General features: G+C 44.8%; 4 protein-coding genes across 4 annotated transcripts; 1 reads left to right on the forward strand and 3 right to left on the reverse strand.

The window, feature by feature from the left end:
- Positions 1-5,518: 5,518 nt before the first annotated feature.
- Positions 5,519-6,034, reverse strand: QC761_0080740 (uncharacterized protein; the record flags this gene model as incomplete). Its single annotated transcript, XM_062872839.1, has 2 exons — positions 5,519-5,824; positions 5,874-6,034. The coding sequence occupies 2 exons, from the start codon at positions 6,032-6,034 to the stop codon at positions 5,671-5,673; spliced, it is 315 nt and encodes a 104-aa protein (XP_062731050.1). The 3' UTR covers positions 5,519-5,670.
- A 525-nt stretch (positions 6,035-6,559) lies between these two features.
- Positions 6,560-7,414, reverse strand: QC761_511840 (uncharacterized protein; the record flags this gene model as incomplete). Its single annotated transcript, XM_062880348.1, has 3 exons — positions 7,052-7,414; positions 6,714-6,969; positions 6,560-6,615 (listed from the first exon to the last, which is right to left on the reverse strand). Exons 2-3 carry the CDS (start codon positions 6,958-6,960, stop codon positions 6,560-6,562), a joined length of 303 nt encoding a protein of 100 aa, XP_062731051.1. The 5' UTR covers positions 6,961-6,969; positions 7,052-7,414.
- Positions 7,415-11,222: 3,808 nt separating this feature from the next.
- On the forward strand, positions 11,223-11,962 carry QC761_511850 (uncharacterized protein; the record flags this gene model as incomplete). The annotated part of the gene is made up of 3 exons (XM_062880349.1): positions 11,223-11,333; positions 11,399-11,491; positions 11,561-11,962. The coding sequence occupies 3 exons, from the start codon at positions 11,223-11,225 to the stop codon at positions 11,960-11,962; spliced, it is 606 nt and encodes a 201-aa protein (XP_062731052.1).
- Positions 11,963-12,293: 331 nt separating this feature from the next.
- Positions 12,294-14,794, reverse strand: QC761_511852 (uncharacterized protein). Its single transcript, XM_062880350.1, has 4 exons — positions 13,747-14,794; positions 13,612-13,694; positions 13,246-13,557; positions 12,294-13,205 (listed from the first exon to the last, which is right to left on the reverse strand). Exons 2-4 carry the CDS (start codon positions 13,633-13,635, stop codon positions 13,089-13,091), a joined length of 453 nt encoding a protein of 150 aa, XP_062731053.1. The 5' UTR covers positions 13,636-13,694; positions 13,747-14,794; the 3' UTR covers positions 12,294-13,088.
- Between the last annotated feature and the right edge of the window lie 1,667 nt (positions 14,795-16,461).

Genomic DNA, 16,461 nt, shown 5'->3' on the forward strand with positions numbered 1-16,461 from the left:
AAAAACGTTGTCGAGATAATACACTACTATCTTATCGAGGTACTTCTATATTATATAGTTAACGAGAGATTGGAATATCGCGGGCATATTAGTTAGCCTAAATAGTATTACGAGATACTCGAAATAACTATAGGGCGTACGAAACGTTATTTTCTATTCGTCTCCTTCTTTAATCCGTATATAGGCGTACCCGATAGGTATATTTAAATATATAAAGTATCGCGCCCCGGCTAGTTAACTTTATAATTTAGATATTAACGGTAGCGGGTAATTATTTTTTACCGTTTCGTTATTTAATTACCGGTAATTTATATATAGTCGTAAATTATTATTCTTTTTCGGTACGAAAAAAATAGGGTATCTTACTAGTAATATAAACTCCTTAATATAGCCTTTCTTTAAATTTTTATCTAAGTACTTCCGTAGCTCCTTACTTTATTTATCGTTAGTATAATATACCTTAAATAACTATAATTTAGCTCTTTTTTTTAATTTAATTTTATAATCTTATAGCCTTTACTTTAGAAGCCTCTTTAAATACTTAGCCGTAAAAGCTAGGTATCTTTAATATTTTACTAATATTACTTTTTTTTTATTTTTTTCTATATTATTATAATAAATATATTTATTAACCTCCGATATTTTTACTAACGTCGTTAACTTTACTTTTTCGATCTTACTGCCTATATTAATAGAGTATACTATTATTTCTTAGGTTCCTTACGGTAGTACCGTGGAGGGTACTTATTCTATACTCTGCTCCGTACGTGCTCCTAATCTCCTATCGTTAACTAAATACTTTTAAGGTTCTTTTAGTCGTAAATAGTTATTATCCCTTTAATCGATATTTAAATTATAGTTTTTATATTATAGTTACTTTAGGATTATATTTTTCGAAAGTTTTATATTTATAATATCGAATATAATTAAAATTATTTTTCCTTCGACTATAATATTTAAAAGTAGTGTTTCTTTATAGACTTTTTATATACGAAATGGTCCTTATATAATAATCTATTCCTTCTTTTTCTTTTATAGTATCCGGGCCTAATATACGAACTATAGCGAAATTAAGTTCGTTTTCGTACCTCCGTTTATTAATATTATTACTTAAAGATTCCTTTACCGTATAGTAACTTAGAAGCGTTTATCTTTCTTATCTCCTCCTTATATAGTAACGACCTTATTAATAAGCCTTAAGTCGTTATTTTATATCTTTACTTTATATTAATACTTTCGAAAATACCGTTCGTAATCCGTTAGAAATTAACGGCCTCCGCGAAAAGCCGCGAGTCGTTTCTTAAACGGTTATATTATTTAAAAACGTCTTTTTACTTTAGATTAATTAATAATATAAAGTTTTTTAATTATACCCGCCTAGTTTCCTTCTATTTTCCGTTTCTTATTTCCCTAATACTTTTTTATATCCTCGTCCGATAACGGTTCTTTTACTTAATTTTATATACTTTATTTTAATAATATCGCTTAACCTTCTCTCACAAATATATAACGTAATCTAGGCTTAAGTACTATCCTAATATTACTTCCTTTAAAGAGCGTATATTATCGTCCGTATTTTAACCTTCTACGTACTCGGTATAGTATTTCGTATATCTTAGTACGATCTATATAATCTAGAGGCTATCCTTTAGTTTAACCGGGTTTTAAATTTTTTATAAGAGGTAGTCGTTTAGGTCCTCCTATTAGGCCTTTTCCTACTTAATTATAGTTTTTTTAATTAACTATAGTTTACTTTCCTTACTTACTTTACGTACCGGCTAGTAGCCGTATAGTAACTTACTTTAATAGTATTTTATATATCTATATATAATATATTAGAATTAAAGTACTTTCCGATATTTTAAATACCTAAAGTAAAGTTATATTATATTTTTTCTATAAGGTATATACTATATAGGTATTAATATATCTTTTAATAATTTCGTAATTCTAATATTAATAACCTTCTTACCTTTTTAATATTCTTTTTAACTTTTATATACGAGCTTTATAGATTATAATATATCCTATAAAATAATAAATTTATACTTACCGTATTACCTCTCCGGTATTATTTATTTAGTAAGTTTTTATACAGGACTATTACTTTTAGTAATTTCTATAATAATTTCCGTAGTAATCCGTATTAATTAATTTTATAATATTTATATTTAAAGATCTCCTTCCTCGTACTCTGCCTTTAGCCTTTCTATTATTTCCCGTAACTTCTAGAACTTTATTTTTTTTTATTTAGCGTATTAATTAAAATCTTTTTTTAATTTTATTACTCTACTTTATTAGTACCCGATAGCTATTACTTTTATAACCCTCGGTCCTTTTAATATAATAGTAGTTACGATTTCCTTTTTTTAATTAAGTTACTTAAATACCTTATAATTTTTTTTAAAGTATTTTACTTTATTATAATTAAAATATTTAAAGTTATTTTTACCTTAACTTCGGCCTTATAGTTTTTATTATTATATAATATTAATATTTATCGGTCCTAAATATATAGTACCGGAATAATTAATACTAGGGTATTATTTTTTACGCTTATCGTTAGGGCGGTTATTACTAAAGTGCCCCTTATTACCGTAGTAACCCCTATTACTGCCCTTCTTCTCCGTACGACGCTAGAACTACCGATCGTCGATCCGTATAGCTATAGTAATATATTTATCGATAGTATTAAGCCTCGACTCCTTATATAACTTATCCTTTATTTCTTTTTTAAAGCCGTTATAGAAGAGCTATATTAATCCTTTATTATTAATAGTATTATATAGGCTATTAATCTTAAATAAAGCTATATAATTAACCGTTAAGCGCGTTTAACGTAGGTTTATAAGCCTCTTTTACGCGCGCTTTACTTTATTGTACTCCCTAAATACCTTTTTAAGCTTAATCTTAAAGATACGGTAATTTTTAAAGTATTTTACGGTAATCTTTTCCTAATCGGACGGCTCCTCCTCGTAATAATTATTAAGGATAGGCTCGAACTACGCGAAAGTCTTATCCTTAAGTTTAATAACCGCGAAAATAACTTTTGACTTTTCGTTAATAAATTAGTTTAAGTATTAACGAAAATAGGTTTTAAGTTAGATTAAGAATCCTTTAAACTTTACTTTTCTTCCTTTATAGTATTTTAATACCGGGAATTTAAATATTACTTTAAGTAAAATTAATATAGTAATAATCTGCTCCTAAGTTTACTAAGCTTCGTTTTTAAATTCCTTAAAACGCCGTATTACTTACTTTACGGTAAGTCGAGTGTTAATAATAGTAAGTCCCTTATTATTTAAGTTAGGCGGGACGCCTCCTATCTAAACGTTTTTAGGTCCGGCTATAGTAGTAAAAAGACGCCTTTAACTTATCCGTAATAGAGTTAAAGTAAGTATGTAACGTATAACGAACCCCTATCTAGAACCTCTAAAAGGGATACCGGTTAAAGGCTACTTCTGAATAATCCTGGTTCGGTATAGCTAGACAGTGTACGACAAGATGTCTCAATGTAAATACTAGATGCCGTGAATATAACTTGAAATTGTATACTGCGGAACTATCTATTTACACCAGCCAGTTCCTCCGTATATATAGACCTCGGGGCCCTGAGGTGCTCGCCCTGCTACGGCCCCGATCACTCCTAGCACTTTGCATCCTGCGAAGTGCTCATCGTGCTATGTCTTCGATCACCCGTAGCATCTTGCATCCTGCAGACTGCTCAGGCCCCTTGGCGCCGTAGCACTTCTGGCCAGCCCTGATTGGCTGCTTCCTGGTTTCCTTAATGATTGGCTGGGGACTCCCCGCGCCCCACATACTGCGCGGCCTGCCGTTGGGTTAACTGTGACACTTCTTCTCCTCCAGATCCGTTAAATTACGTGAGTTAACTGTAATATCGCGTCGTGTAGGCTTACTAACGCGCTGGCAATGGAGGGTAGTATGAGGTACAGAATAAAGCCTCGCTGCGGCTCTAAGGCTTAGCTTAGGGTCATTTTTAACGGCTTTAAGTGCAAGAATAACTTTTGCTTTAACTAAAATCGAAGACATCTTGGTATAGTGGAGGAAATTGATGTTGCAGGTATAGAGCTGTGTCGCGTGCGAAATCGATCCACTCGCTTGTCCGATCCGCTCGCTTATGAAATACGTTAATCATCCATCAAAATATAGTTAAATTCTCTATAACCGGGAGCGGGGACGACGTTGTTTAGATGAACAACCAGTAAGTGTGTCCTTGAATAGGATTAAGTCCTATCTGTCATAACAGGCTACGTTACTAATAGTAGTCAGAGTGGTGTCTGTGTTTGTGAGCAATAAAGCGAAGTTGCTTGGTCGCATGAGCATTTGTTAGCAAATGACACAGAACTCTAACCCAGCTAAGGTCATACGAATGACTGCACAGCCTGTGAGGCGGTTATCTTTCGGAGCTTCAAGGGTGAGGCTGCCATTCTATCGAACACAGCCCTAAAATCTTCCTTTTATTCTTGCTGCACGGAGGTCCCTTTTTGTGGAAAGCTTTCGCTCTGGCTTTAGCCTCCAAGCTCCCTTCGCTTCCTATTGAGCCATTTTTATCCCTGTCACCGCAAACTTTGGATTTACGCCAATCTCATCCGTGACAGACGAAGCCCACGCCCAAAACAACGAGATTGAGTCTCCCACCCAGAAAGGACTGCACATTCAAAATCCACTAAAGCCCTGTATCTCTCTGTCTGCAAACCCAAGTACTCTGCCAATCTATCTTGAGCACGGAAAACCACTCTACGTTTTCAATGAGTCCCTCTTGGTCAACTTGCCCTATCTGTAGATGGTTAATTGCGGATGCCAGGAGGAGCTCGCCAAGTTGGACAAGCGAGTTCCGTGGAGGTAAAGTCCACTAAACCACCTCACATCACTCATATACCTTAGTCTCACTAACCTTTTCCCGAAAATAGTTGTCCTTGACACGTGGTCGATGATGTGATTGGTGATGTGGTTGATAATTTTGTTGATGAACTGTATGTACTTGATGGCCATATATAACTATAACCCCTGTAGGGGTAAATACGCGGATATCAGGAAGGTAATGCGCGGGTATAGATTCTCTTATAAATGGAAGATAGGGCTTACAAAGGGGTGAACATTGGGTTCGCAAACGGAGGAAGATGGGGCTCACAAACGGAAAATGGGGCGCTTCCTGGCCCAATCATAGGTTTAAACTCTGTCATTATCTATCTATTTGTCCTTCAGTGCAGCATCGAACCCTGGCCTTTTTGGCAATCTCGCAAAGTATGCCCACTATTGTCACCTCGTCATTCCTGATATGAAGTGTCTGTTCTGTCTTCAACATGAACGAATTCATGTCCCGTATCGTCCCCGCCTCGCTCCGGGTAGATCTCGTAGAAATGGACATCGCGTCCAATTTTGACTGCCGCCCAAGTACACTTATTCGGGTCCTTTTATTCCTTCGCACGCTCTTGCTTCTTCGCACGCTTTCTTTGCTACCCATCTTCGGGTTCTTATCAGTAAATATGCGACACTTTTGCTCCAAATAATCCCGCAGCTGTCTCTTAATTTTCTCCGAAGCCTCAACACCGCCGCCAATCTTCTTGTCTTCAATAATGAAAACGGGCTCAAGTTTTCGTTCGCCACCTGGGAAAATTGTCAAAATCTGGACCTTGCAGTCCTATCGTTCTAGGGAGCCGGTGCACGGTGGTAGCTGATCCCCCCACGAAAAGCCATTTTTTCTTCATCGAAAAAGTGGGGAAAGATATTTTGCCATATGTGAGCCACAAAGCACTGGCACGAGGTCGCTGTATGCGGCCGCAACAGTTGAGATCTCCATATACTATATTCGACATTAGATACAACCTAAACAGCAGCTTATAGGTTCCTACACCACCAGGCAGGGGGTCGGGTATGCGGGGCATTTTGATTGTGGGGTGAAAAAGCTTGTCGACGGTGCTTGGCGGAAGTAATGGTCTCTCGCAGGTTTCAGCAGGCCAGGATTCTTCAGGTAAACAGATCCATCGCAACAACCAGACTTCTCTCCGGACATGGACTGTTTGTATCTAGAATGCAACACCGTCTTGACTTAATTCGTACCAGTAGTACATTGACTTGTTTTCTTCTTTTGCTTTTGCACCTAACAACTTGTACACCTCATCTTCACATACTACTCATTCAACTCTTAAGATATACAAATATGAAAGAATACCAAACGCGTGATCGAAAGCGCCGTGCTTTCGGTGGGAGATATTACTATGCAACCGCCTAAGTCATAACTATACATTTGTTAAACGGCAGCATGCTATTCCACAGACTAGACGGAGGAGTAACTTGGCAATAAACTATCCAATACGTGAACAGCCACAAGACAAAAAAGTCTAACGCCATAAACCAGGTTATTACCGTCGAGGCCAACCGATCCAAAACGGGGGCTAGCCTTTATACCTATTGCAATAGTTGGAGTCCATGATTTGTGTTGCCGGCATTTGCAAATGAAAGTCAATCTGAATCTAATTTTTTTTAAAAAAAGTCGAGTTTGATCAGTTCTATGTGGCTTGAAAATCATTGACGGCTCTCAGGCGCTTATATTCTTGCTGGGCTTCTGGGAAGCTTCTTCCGTGTCAGTGTCGTCTGGTAGATATGTTAACCATGCATTTCTTCGTGCCAACCGTGGGCAGCTAAGAGTCAAGTGGAATCGAGATAGATGATAATCAACATACAACACTCACCAGAAATCATCCCCGTATCCATAGCCGGCAAGCAAGCCCGGTCAGGCCACGAGGTTGAGATCGGGTGTGGCGGCTGTGCGCCAGACTCATGGCGCAGCAGAACGGATAGTTGTAGAGACGAATTTATTTGTGGCAGACTGAGGCTGGACACCACAATGCGAAGGCGTGTGATCGAGAGATTTACAATTGCAAACGGCTGGCCGTCGACGGCAGCTTCAGTGCCGGAGGCGGGGAAGTCGAGCTCCATTCGTGAATCCTGAAGAAGCTTTGTCGAGTGTTACATTGAAAACAAGTCGATGAAATCGTAGGAATAGTGCCAGAAGGTGTGTCAGACGTACCTTGGCATCCTCAGTTGAGCCACTGAGGGCGACGGCAGACTGGTTAGCCGAGTTTCTTAGACCACGACCTATTCTGTCAAACAGCAAGACGCGATGGTGGTGGGTGGTGAGTGGTGGGCGGTCGGTGGTCGGTAGAGAAGAGAGAACTTTTCCTTTGCCGGGTTGTGGAGGGCAGAAGCAAGACAAGAAAGTGGGAGGGAGAGAGGACAGTGGGAGCAAAAGAGTGAACGGGAGAAGGGATTTTATACCTGAGCAGCGAGGCAAGAGTGGGGCAGCAGGGCAGAAAAATCAGACAATAGGCAGGGCCATTAGCAGGTGAATAGAGTGAATAGGCATGCACCAAGAGTGACGAATCGACAATCAAGGGCAGTCTGAGGAAGGAGCAACATCGACTCGAGGTTGGGGGGAGGGGGGGGGCAATGAGTCCTCAGCTCTAGAGAAAGAAGCTGGAAGGCGGAAGAGAAAGGAAGAATCACGAAGCGGTGACATCAGTACACCAAAACAGTCGGAAGCGGTCAGAAGTCGAGATTGCTTCTTGTCTTGTGGGATCGATAACACAACATGAAGTACAGTCTGGGAGGCAGAGACTTGGGCGGAATGTCTGTTGTTGATCACCAGGGCACTGAACCCAACATTTCAGGCTCGCTTGGAGTGCAAAGGGCCAGTAATGACGGCATCAGGGGGCCTCAAATTGATAGGTACACATCTTTACTCTTACCTATTCCCCTATGAAAATGACAAGTTCCTCTTCCTCCGACCCAGGCAGGTCACCGTCTTGACCATTCTCCTCCATTTCTTCCACCACAATGTGTTTGATTTGGGTCAAGTACCGGCATATTCATTGCTCTTACCGGTCGAGCCTCCCTAGGCTTGGGGTTAATGTTAACACCAAGGAACTTGGAGCTGCCAGGTGTGGATTCCGCGGCGTGTGGTAGCTTTGTGATGTGCTTTGTTCTCTTTTCAGGCCTTGCGTTTCTTCTGCAATTTCTGTTTGCTTGCCATTGTCCAGATTTGTCGCAAATATCGTTATCCTGGCGCGTCAGGAGTCTGAATAAGAGAGTTCACAAGCACCCCACCTGGCATCCCTCAGTTGTCAAGTGATTCCGCCCCACCCACTCAGCCCAGACACTCCCAAGTCCCTCTGCCCTATCCCAGCTCTGCTGTTTTCGCAGCCGGTATCCGTCCACCACCGGTCATTCTCGCTGCTCATGATTCCTTCGACCTTCCGCCATCACATCAACCACCATGCGTCATTTAGTTTCTGGCATCCGGCCGCTAACACCGATCGATTCAGTCTCATACCTCCTCCGGACCTCCACGCCGGTTTGGACCGTGGGCACTGGTGTCTCGCTGTAGTGACTCGCTGTCGGTTACCACCCATCTCGCCTATGTATACGCCCCTCGAACTTGGGCGACTATGATTGGCACCATGGTTGACCGAGCATACAGATGGTCCCCAGCGGAACGTCTGAGGGCGCAGGGACTTGTATGCGAGGCTTGAAAAAGACCCCTATGGAAAGTTTCTGTGGGCCTGCGACGGTCATGTCGTTGACTGAGGTCCCGGCCGAGCTGGGCGTGTTAGCTTTACTATTCTTGTGGGATTCTCGTCGTGGTTGGGCTTACTCAGTGATTTTATTTCCATTTTTTATGATTGGACTTGCATACAAATCGACTGAAGCTTCCGGATCGCCTACTCGATATTAGCGATTCCCCCGTTCGACAGATATCACTGACGGGGGTTTGACAATAGTTCCGGGTCGCCCATTTCCAATGAGAACGCTTGAATTCACGACCAGGCAAGTTCTCCCACTGTTCTACCTTGCTTCTTACTGACCTCGGCTCTCGTGACAGCTTCCTCGATCTTCCAACGGCCCCCCGACTTCTCAAAAGTCCATTCGCGAAAGTTCAAGCACACATAGAGAGCAAGAGTTGGTCAAATAGTCCGAACTACCACCCAGAATCTTGAATTCTACGCCAGCGTGAAGTCCTGTTGCTTTTAGCTATGTATTGGTGGGGGGGAGGTTTGCAGTGGAATTCTTGATCAGACTTGACATTGTGAAAATTCAAGACTTGAGTAAATCGCTGCAAGAAAAATATATCGTCACAAGATTGCTAGCCCTGGTATCCTGAGTGTCTTGGGTGTGGGTGCTGTTGAACTAATGAAAGACGGAGGTGCTCTCAGGGGGTTGGCGGTGCATTGTGGCTGGGGTGGCTGAGTGTGTTGCTTGGGGTGACACTTTGGAAATTGGGATCTGGAAGAGTTTGTGTTAGAAATGGGAGAATCATTGGGGTATTTGAAGGAGATGACAGTTCTGAGGCACTTGTGTCAATGGGGGTTGAACCGGGAGAAAAAGTTGATCAAAGACTTCTACAATAGATGATGGGAGTTCCAGCATCGGGGCTTCTACAAAATCATGATATGATAAGCAATACCGCCAAAGATTGACCAGGATTGAGAGGGAAAACGAGACTTAGCCTGTTTGTTTGTAGTACTGTTCAGTGCTCCCGAAGCAAAGGGATACCGCCTTTGTATCCACACTGCTGAAGTTAACAGAACTTCCAAGATGCAAGCAACAGTGATGATTGAATATGATGAAAGGGTCACAGCTTTATAGTTACACGGAGGCAAAAATACTACCTGAGCTCAAATGCGTGCAGCAACGGGTATCATTCTGTATCTATGACCAACGCCGCTGATGTCCTGGTCCAGGCTTCAGATTCCACGAGAAATTGAACATCCCAGGGGCAGTATCCGTTTTGCCATCCGAGCCAGCCAGTTCCAAAGACCGCAATGTCGTATGTCGTGATAGCTATAACAACAAAGATTGAGTCTGATCTACTCGGTAATAGCCTTCAATAGCGGTGTGGTTCATAGGATGTCAGTATCCTTCAGCTCTTACGCATATTCAAAATAAAATAAACCGATTACCCCAATCCCCGACAGTTAGGACGATCAAACGTGTACTTATTTTCATCCGCAAAATGGCCCCATCAACGAAACCACACGCCACCCGAGCTTTGTGCTCCTCTGCTTCATGTTCAACAATCTGCAACTGGGATTTCAGTGTGGCGACGGGGCCGAGTGATGCAAGCTGGCCCATATGTTCACTGAGGTTGGGGTTGGTGACAAAAGGTACCATCTTATCGACACCGTGTTTCATGATGGTGAAGAAATATTTGACATGTCGGGGGTAATGGGGTTTACCGTGTCAACAGCGGCGGCGGTACCATCACCGCAAAATAGTGGATACGCATTAATAGGTTAACACATACCATATTATAAATGATGCTTTAAAAGAAAATTAATAGGCCTTCTAACTATTTTTAAAGGCCTATGAACTATCTTTAAAAGCATGTTAACCTACTTTTGTGTGTCAATCATTTTGTGGTAAGGGTGGGCGGTGGTCTTGAGAATCTCGTCCTTGATGATGACTTGAGGGTTGAGTATATGGGCTGAGAGCCCTGGATCAGCGTTTTAGAGTTCAAACAGCAGTGGAATGGGGAGTACTGTGCTTGCCTTGGCTTGGGGGCTGGAGATGACGATATGGACAGCCGGAAGACAGACTCTTACACCATGGGACGTGGTCATTATGCAACGTAAAGGTAAGAAATTTAGGACAGTCAGTCTATGACACAAAAGCTTGACCTAACAGCTGGTAGGGATTTCTGAACAACTCATGATGAGTAACTGCTTGTCTCTACAAACAGTGTCCCAGTCATGGTCTGCAGCAGCGCAAGCTCACCATGGATATGAGTAAGATGCATAGTACGTTACGGTCATCGCAAGGCCCCATGCTCAAATAACACAAAAGTAATGTTGAAAGCTCCAAAATAGTCAACGGGCAATGAGCGGTTGCTTGATGCTGTGGAGTTACCTCTGACGACGAGAGGTCCGGCGGCCAACTCTGCGGCCCTTCCAGTAACCTCACCGCCCTGGAGCAACCTGGAAGCTGCCATCTGCGCAGACCCTCCAGCTGTCCCGCAATACTCAGCCTGGTCATTCACCGTGCTCGCACAACAACTGCTGTCTGGCCTGAAAAGACCGACTGACTGGCAAACTCCCCCGCCAACACCACCTTCAACCTTTTCACCCTCACTCTTCTTTTCCTCAACAATCCTCTCTCTCCACCTCACAAGCTCTCCCTTTTGACACTCCCAGCCTCTCCCAACCATGATTCCCGACACAGGTAACAAATACCGCGGCAAGGGCATCAGCCACGCAGTCCCCAAACCCACCGCCAGCTCATTCACGACCCCTGATCCCGCCGAGATGACTTCCGCGGTAAGTCCTCAAACACACATTTGCCCTATCCACAGCCTCATCCACTAACCCAATACACTCTTCAGCAGACCTCCCCCTCGACCCCCATCCCCGACCCGTCCCCCGATCCCCCCGCCGAGCACCTCGACTCAATCATCGAAATTAGCGACGACGACGAAGTAAGTCCCCTCCCTCTTTCCCAACACTAACACCCCCGGTACCAATCACTAACCACTGTTCGCCCACAGGCCGAGATTCACCCCCCTGCTTCTCCCACCAAGAACCGCGCCCCTCACACCAACACCTCTCTTCATGATCTTCGTGGTCGTTCCCGTCCGCGCGATCCCTCCAAGAAGCGCTCTTCGTTCGCTGATCCCCCTCCTTTCTCTATGGGCCCTCTCCCTTCAACACCCCCTAGAGTCCCCGCCTACATCAGAGCCGAGCAAGCCAAGAAGCATCTCGTCTCCGTCCTCCTGGAGGACGCCACAGATGAGCTTTGGAGACTAAGCAACACCGTCTCCACTGCGAGATCGACTGCCAGACAGGGTGAACACGAAAAGATGGACAAGCTGCTCTATGACCTGTCCTCCCAGGCTTCGAGGTTAAAGCTCAAGTTGAAGGAGGTAGTAGAGACCCACAATCGACGCTGAGGGAGAGCTTGTGGTGGAAGATGCAGGTATTCTTTGTGCTGGTTCCATTCTTTGAGAAAGTAGATAGGAAGCTGGGGTAGAGGCCTGAGGGAATCAACACAGGAGAATTGGTAGATACCTTTACCATTGCTAAGTGATCAGACTTATTGAATATTCCATGGAACTGTACTTGCCAATCTCAGAAGGTACATTTGTTGTCAACGACACCATTCTCTAGAGATGTAACGTTTGAAAAGGTCTCCTATCCTTCTGCAATGAACCTTCATCTTTTTTCACTTTTAAAAACATAACACAATTCAAAGCAAAACAATACCACAAACCAAAAGAAATGAGCACCACAGAAAGAGTTGGTATCAACGGCTCAAGTCGCATGTAGCATTTGGGTATCTCTAAAACCAGCACTTCCATAGCCCCAGTCCATCCCGGCTTGCCTCAAATGCCTGTAAAAACAACTTCAACCCAATTTACCAGCGATCCTGCCCAACTCCACCGTCGAAAACTCCAACGCTCATGCCAGTCCAACGAAGAACAGCCAACCAAATCATGCAGATGTCTTTTGAAAGACTAATGGTCAATCAAACCTCGTCATCATTCAGCATGCGAACAAACTAATCAGAGATGTCAGTTGAGGCATGTTTGTGAAAAGAAAACAGAGAGGGCACTTACAGCTTACTGGTCGACCTGGCCGCTCGAGAACATGGCCAGGAGCATTTTCAGCTCCTTGACCTCGCTCAAGGCGCTCTTTCATGGCTCACAGCCATCCTTGTGGGCCTTTTCCCACTTGTCCTGCCGAACAGCGAGACTCATCATGCCAGCCGTTAGGGCATCATGGTGACCCTAGCCAGACTTCATCTCCTTGCGGAGACTCTTAGCCTCGTTCTGGCGCTGCAGATCGTGGTACTGCTTCATCAGAGCAGCCACCGACAGCTCCCCCGAGGCCTGCTCGGCACCTCCCACGAGAACAACGTGGGTCATCACCTCCTCAATCTTTGCGAGGTGAGCCTCCATCCCAGTAAGACGCTTGGTTTAGGCGGCCGCCTCACCTTCGAGCCAATGACTCTAGTCCTAAGGCCCTCGACAGCCCCCGTTCCCGTCGCAAGCGGACGAAAAGTTCATCCTGTCGCTATCACCAGTAAAGACCAAACTCCTCAAGCTTTTCCTCCACCTTGACAACACCGTCCCGCAAGAACTTCGCCGATACGGAGGTCATGTCCTTCTCAGTCTTCAGTTCTTCCACGTCTCCCTTTTGCTCCAGACGCAGGAGACCCAAGTCATTGACGAACGCGGAGTAGTTCGTGTGAGGTTGAGATTTCCTCCATCTTCTGCCCCATTAGAGACAGGCCAGCCCCAGCAGCAAAGGTTTTCATGCCTATGGTGTTCTGGGGGTCCAGAACAGCATCGCACATGCGGTCGACATTGTAACCCATGTATGACTGATATCTCTTGATCAACTCGGGGGAAGGTTTGTCGCCGATATCCAGGGTGTTGGGCACAAGCTCGAGAACATCCTCGGCGCTGTCGGAAGAGGCATCATTATGATCGGGATGATCGGCGGGGAGGGACTCGACGGCAAAGGGGCGAGTGGATTCGGCACACTAACTGATGTTAGATGTGTAAAATGACATGAAAAAATACGCGACATTGCATACCTTGTCTTCGGTGTCAACGGACATTGTACCGTCCTCGGCAGGGTTTTCGCGGCGCTCTCGGCAGTGGCATCGGAGGAAGCACCCTAATTCCAGTCAGCAAAGCACAGAAAAAAAAAAGTTGAGTAAGTCGACCACCAGAAATACCTTAAGTTCTCGATCACCGCGCCATATCAAACGGGACCCCACTCCATCACATGACCTTTGCAGGCCCAGGATATTATATTAGGGCTCCCTTTCAAAACTCTCGCATACTGGTCCCTGCGCCCTCAGAGATTTCGCTGGGGACCAACGAATGCTCGGTCAATCACAGTGCCAAACGTGGTTGACCAAGTTAAAGAGGCGTATATACAATTGAGCGGTGGCGGTTACCAACAACGAGACACACGAGAACATCAGACTCAGTATTGACCGGCGATCAAGTCGAATCAAGGGATGAGTCTGGCTATCAGTGTTGGAAGTCCCGTGCCAGATCCAAGTGCGGTGAGACGAAAACAAGAGGAGGAGCATATGTGTAGGAGAGGCAGTCTGGGGCTGGGCATACCGATGACGAAAGGTATAGGGGGTCGGGTACTTACATTGTTGGCACCTATCAACGTCACCACAAACTGGTCGCGGCGTTCGTTATGGCCCTCACGCGCCATCTTCAAAAAGCTTGGGTTTTTTGGCGTCGCTTGCAAAAGGGGAGAAGTTAGCGGTCGAGTCGCTTGAAACCTCAAACAATTGGTGTGACAAGGGCTGTAGTGTCAGGGCTTGGAACAGTGGTTCAATTCAGCTAATAATCTTCAGTTGGCTCAAGATCCTTGATGACCCCTTCTTCTGGCTGTCTAGCGAGCGGGTATCTTATCTCTCATAAAGTGGTCCGCGCCACTAGCTGCCAAGGCTGTCGCCAAGGTGCCCATGGTGTCCGTGCATACCAATCTATCCTTTGTTCCGTTTGCCTCACTTCCCAACGACTGGCTCATAGCCTGCAGATGCCCCTCACTTCCAGTGGTGTTGGTAGTATTGTTGGTCATGGCTTCAGGTGGTCGGTCCTTTGCCGCGTGACAATTGGTGATCCAGTCGCTTGAAAACGCAGAGGAATTGGTGATGAAGTGACTTACAAACGGAATCGGAGCCGGCAGACGACAAAGTTGCAAAACCGAAACTGTGTTGCGAGGCGCACAGAGAAGAAGAAGAAGATGTGAAAGCAGTGGGAAGTTGGAAGGAATTAAATACCCAGGGAAAGCGGGTCACCTACAGATTGCAGAATCAGCAAGGACCAGCAAAATCAAAGCGGTCAGCCTAGCACCTTCCATCGGGAGGTTGCTCCTTCCCTCTAAAAGATGTATGACCAGACGATTTGGCGGAGGGCCTACGTCCTCAGGGAAGCAGCAACTTAACTCTGCAAATCAGACGATCAGAATTTAGGCACCTGGCCATTGAAGTTGCTCGTCGAAGGCTAGAGCATGACGCGTGATCTTAGAAGTGTACGGAATTCTGGAAGGCTACGGAATCTTTGGAGAGAAGCGAAACATTTGGCAGGAGCATTGTGCCTGAGAAGAGAAGTCGGTGGAAGGGCCTCCAGATAAGCCGATAGAAACCTACCCTTTGGGAGGTATCCAACTTACGGCTCTCTTCTGACCTTCCTCAAAACAACAAACAACCAACTGCAATCTATCACATCGTCTCACCAACACTCACCACGCCATCCACCTTCACCCAGAATGACTACCAATCACAAGACCGAGAAGAAGCGATAGGCGTGGAGGGTGAGAAAAAAAAGGCACAACACAAAGCAGAAAGGCTTGCCCGTCAGGTGCAACGGGGTGACAAGAACCCCGTCCCCATTCCAGTATGAATAGCCAGCAAACTTTCATGTATGAGTACTTCTAAATTCAACGGACAGCCCAGGAAGTCAAAGACGGAGCGCCGTCTCGATGCTTTTTCTCTGGAGACCGAACGCCAGAAAGCCGAGGTCGAACGACAGAGAGCCTAGATCCAACGCCAGAAAGCTGAGATCAATTCGCTGAAAGCCAAGGTTCAGAGCTTGAGCAGGAAACAGCAATCCGACACGGCGACAATAATATATAGGATTGACAAGGGTGGATCGACCTTCCAGAGCAGAATCAACAAGCTGTACCACATGATTCCGCGACCAAAGGAACCAAGGCCGTGGTAGAGAGACTGAAATGCTGGTGTATATCAATTTTTGGGGCATGGCATGACTTTTTTGTCGGGTGGATGTCGAGAAAGTAGATTATTTGTTGGTTCCTGAGGCACAGTTCAGGGGTAACCTACAAATAACATCTATGTTGTCACGGTAACTCGAAAGGGTGTGCCAAGCCGTCTGTTTTCCCCATCCTGCATCAAGGCCCTTATTTGCCCAAAGAGTGAGCTCTATGGTTATTCCCTGCCTGATGGCCATGTGTGTGGTCCGCCATTAGCTCATTTCGCACTCCGGCAGCCAAGCATCCGGAACCCCAGACGCTTTCATTCCTCTGGATAATACCCAAATTATATAGAATTAAAAAGGGTGCCCAAAGGCATCGCCCCCGCCTAGCTTAGTGTGACGAGGGAGATTCCCAGCCAGCCCTGTGCTGGAAGAGCACGATTGGTCCATTAATCTAATCCACTTATTTTGTCCTGCCTCAAAACTGCACACACATTGCTCTAGAATCCTATTCACTTGTTGATTAGCATTGTCACTCCTCCTACTTGGGATCTCCCCCGCTTCCCACAAACGAGAAAACCAAGAGATATCCGAACAATACGTTCGCCCACAGCTGCAACTGTAGGTTCCCGATACCACATCATCGTCGTCGGTGTTCCCCTATTCTTTCCACATACACAAACAGATACAGGTCATTCGGA

This window comes from Podospora bellae-mahoneyi, chromosome 5, assembly GCF_035222275.1.
Source record: "Podospora bellae-mahoneyi strain CBS 112042 chromosome 5, whole genome shotgun sequence".
Lineage (NCBI taxonomy): Eukaryota > Fungi > Ascomycota > Sordariomycetes > Sordariales > Podosporaceae > Podospora > Podospora bellae-mahoneyi.

Coding starts and splice junctions, on each gene's coding strand:
- QC761_511852 (XM_062880350.1), bottom strand. CDS start 13,635: ATGTCCGTTGACACCGAAGACAAG. Junction 13,558..13,611: donor CCGTTGACACCGAAGACAAG/GTATGCAATGTC, acceptor AACATCAGTTAG/TGTGCCGAATCCACTCGCCC. Junction 13,206..13,245: donor CCTCACACGAACTACTCCGC/GTTCGTCAATGA, acceptor CTGGAGCAAAAG/GGAGACGTGGAAGAACTGAA.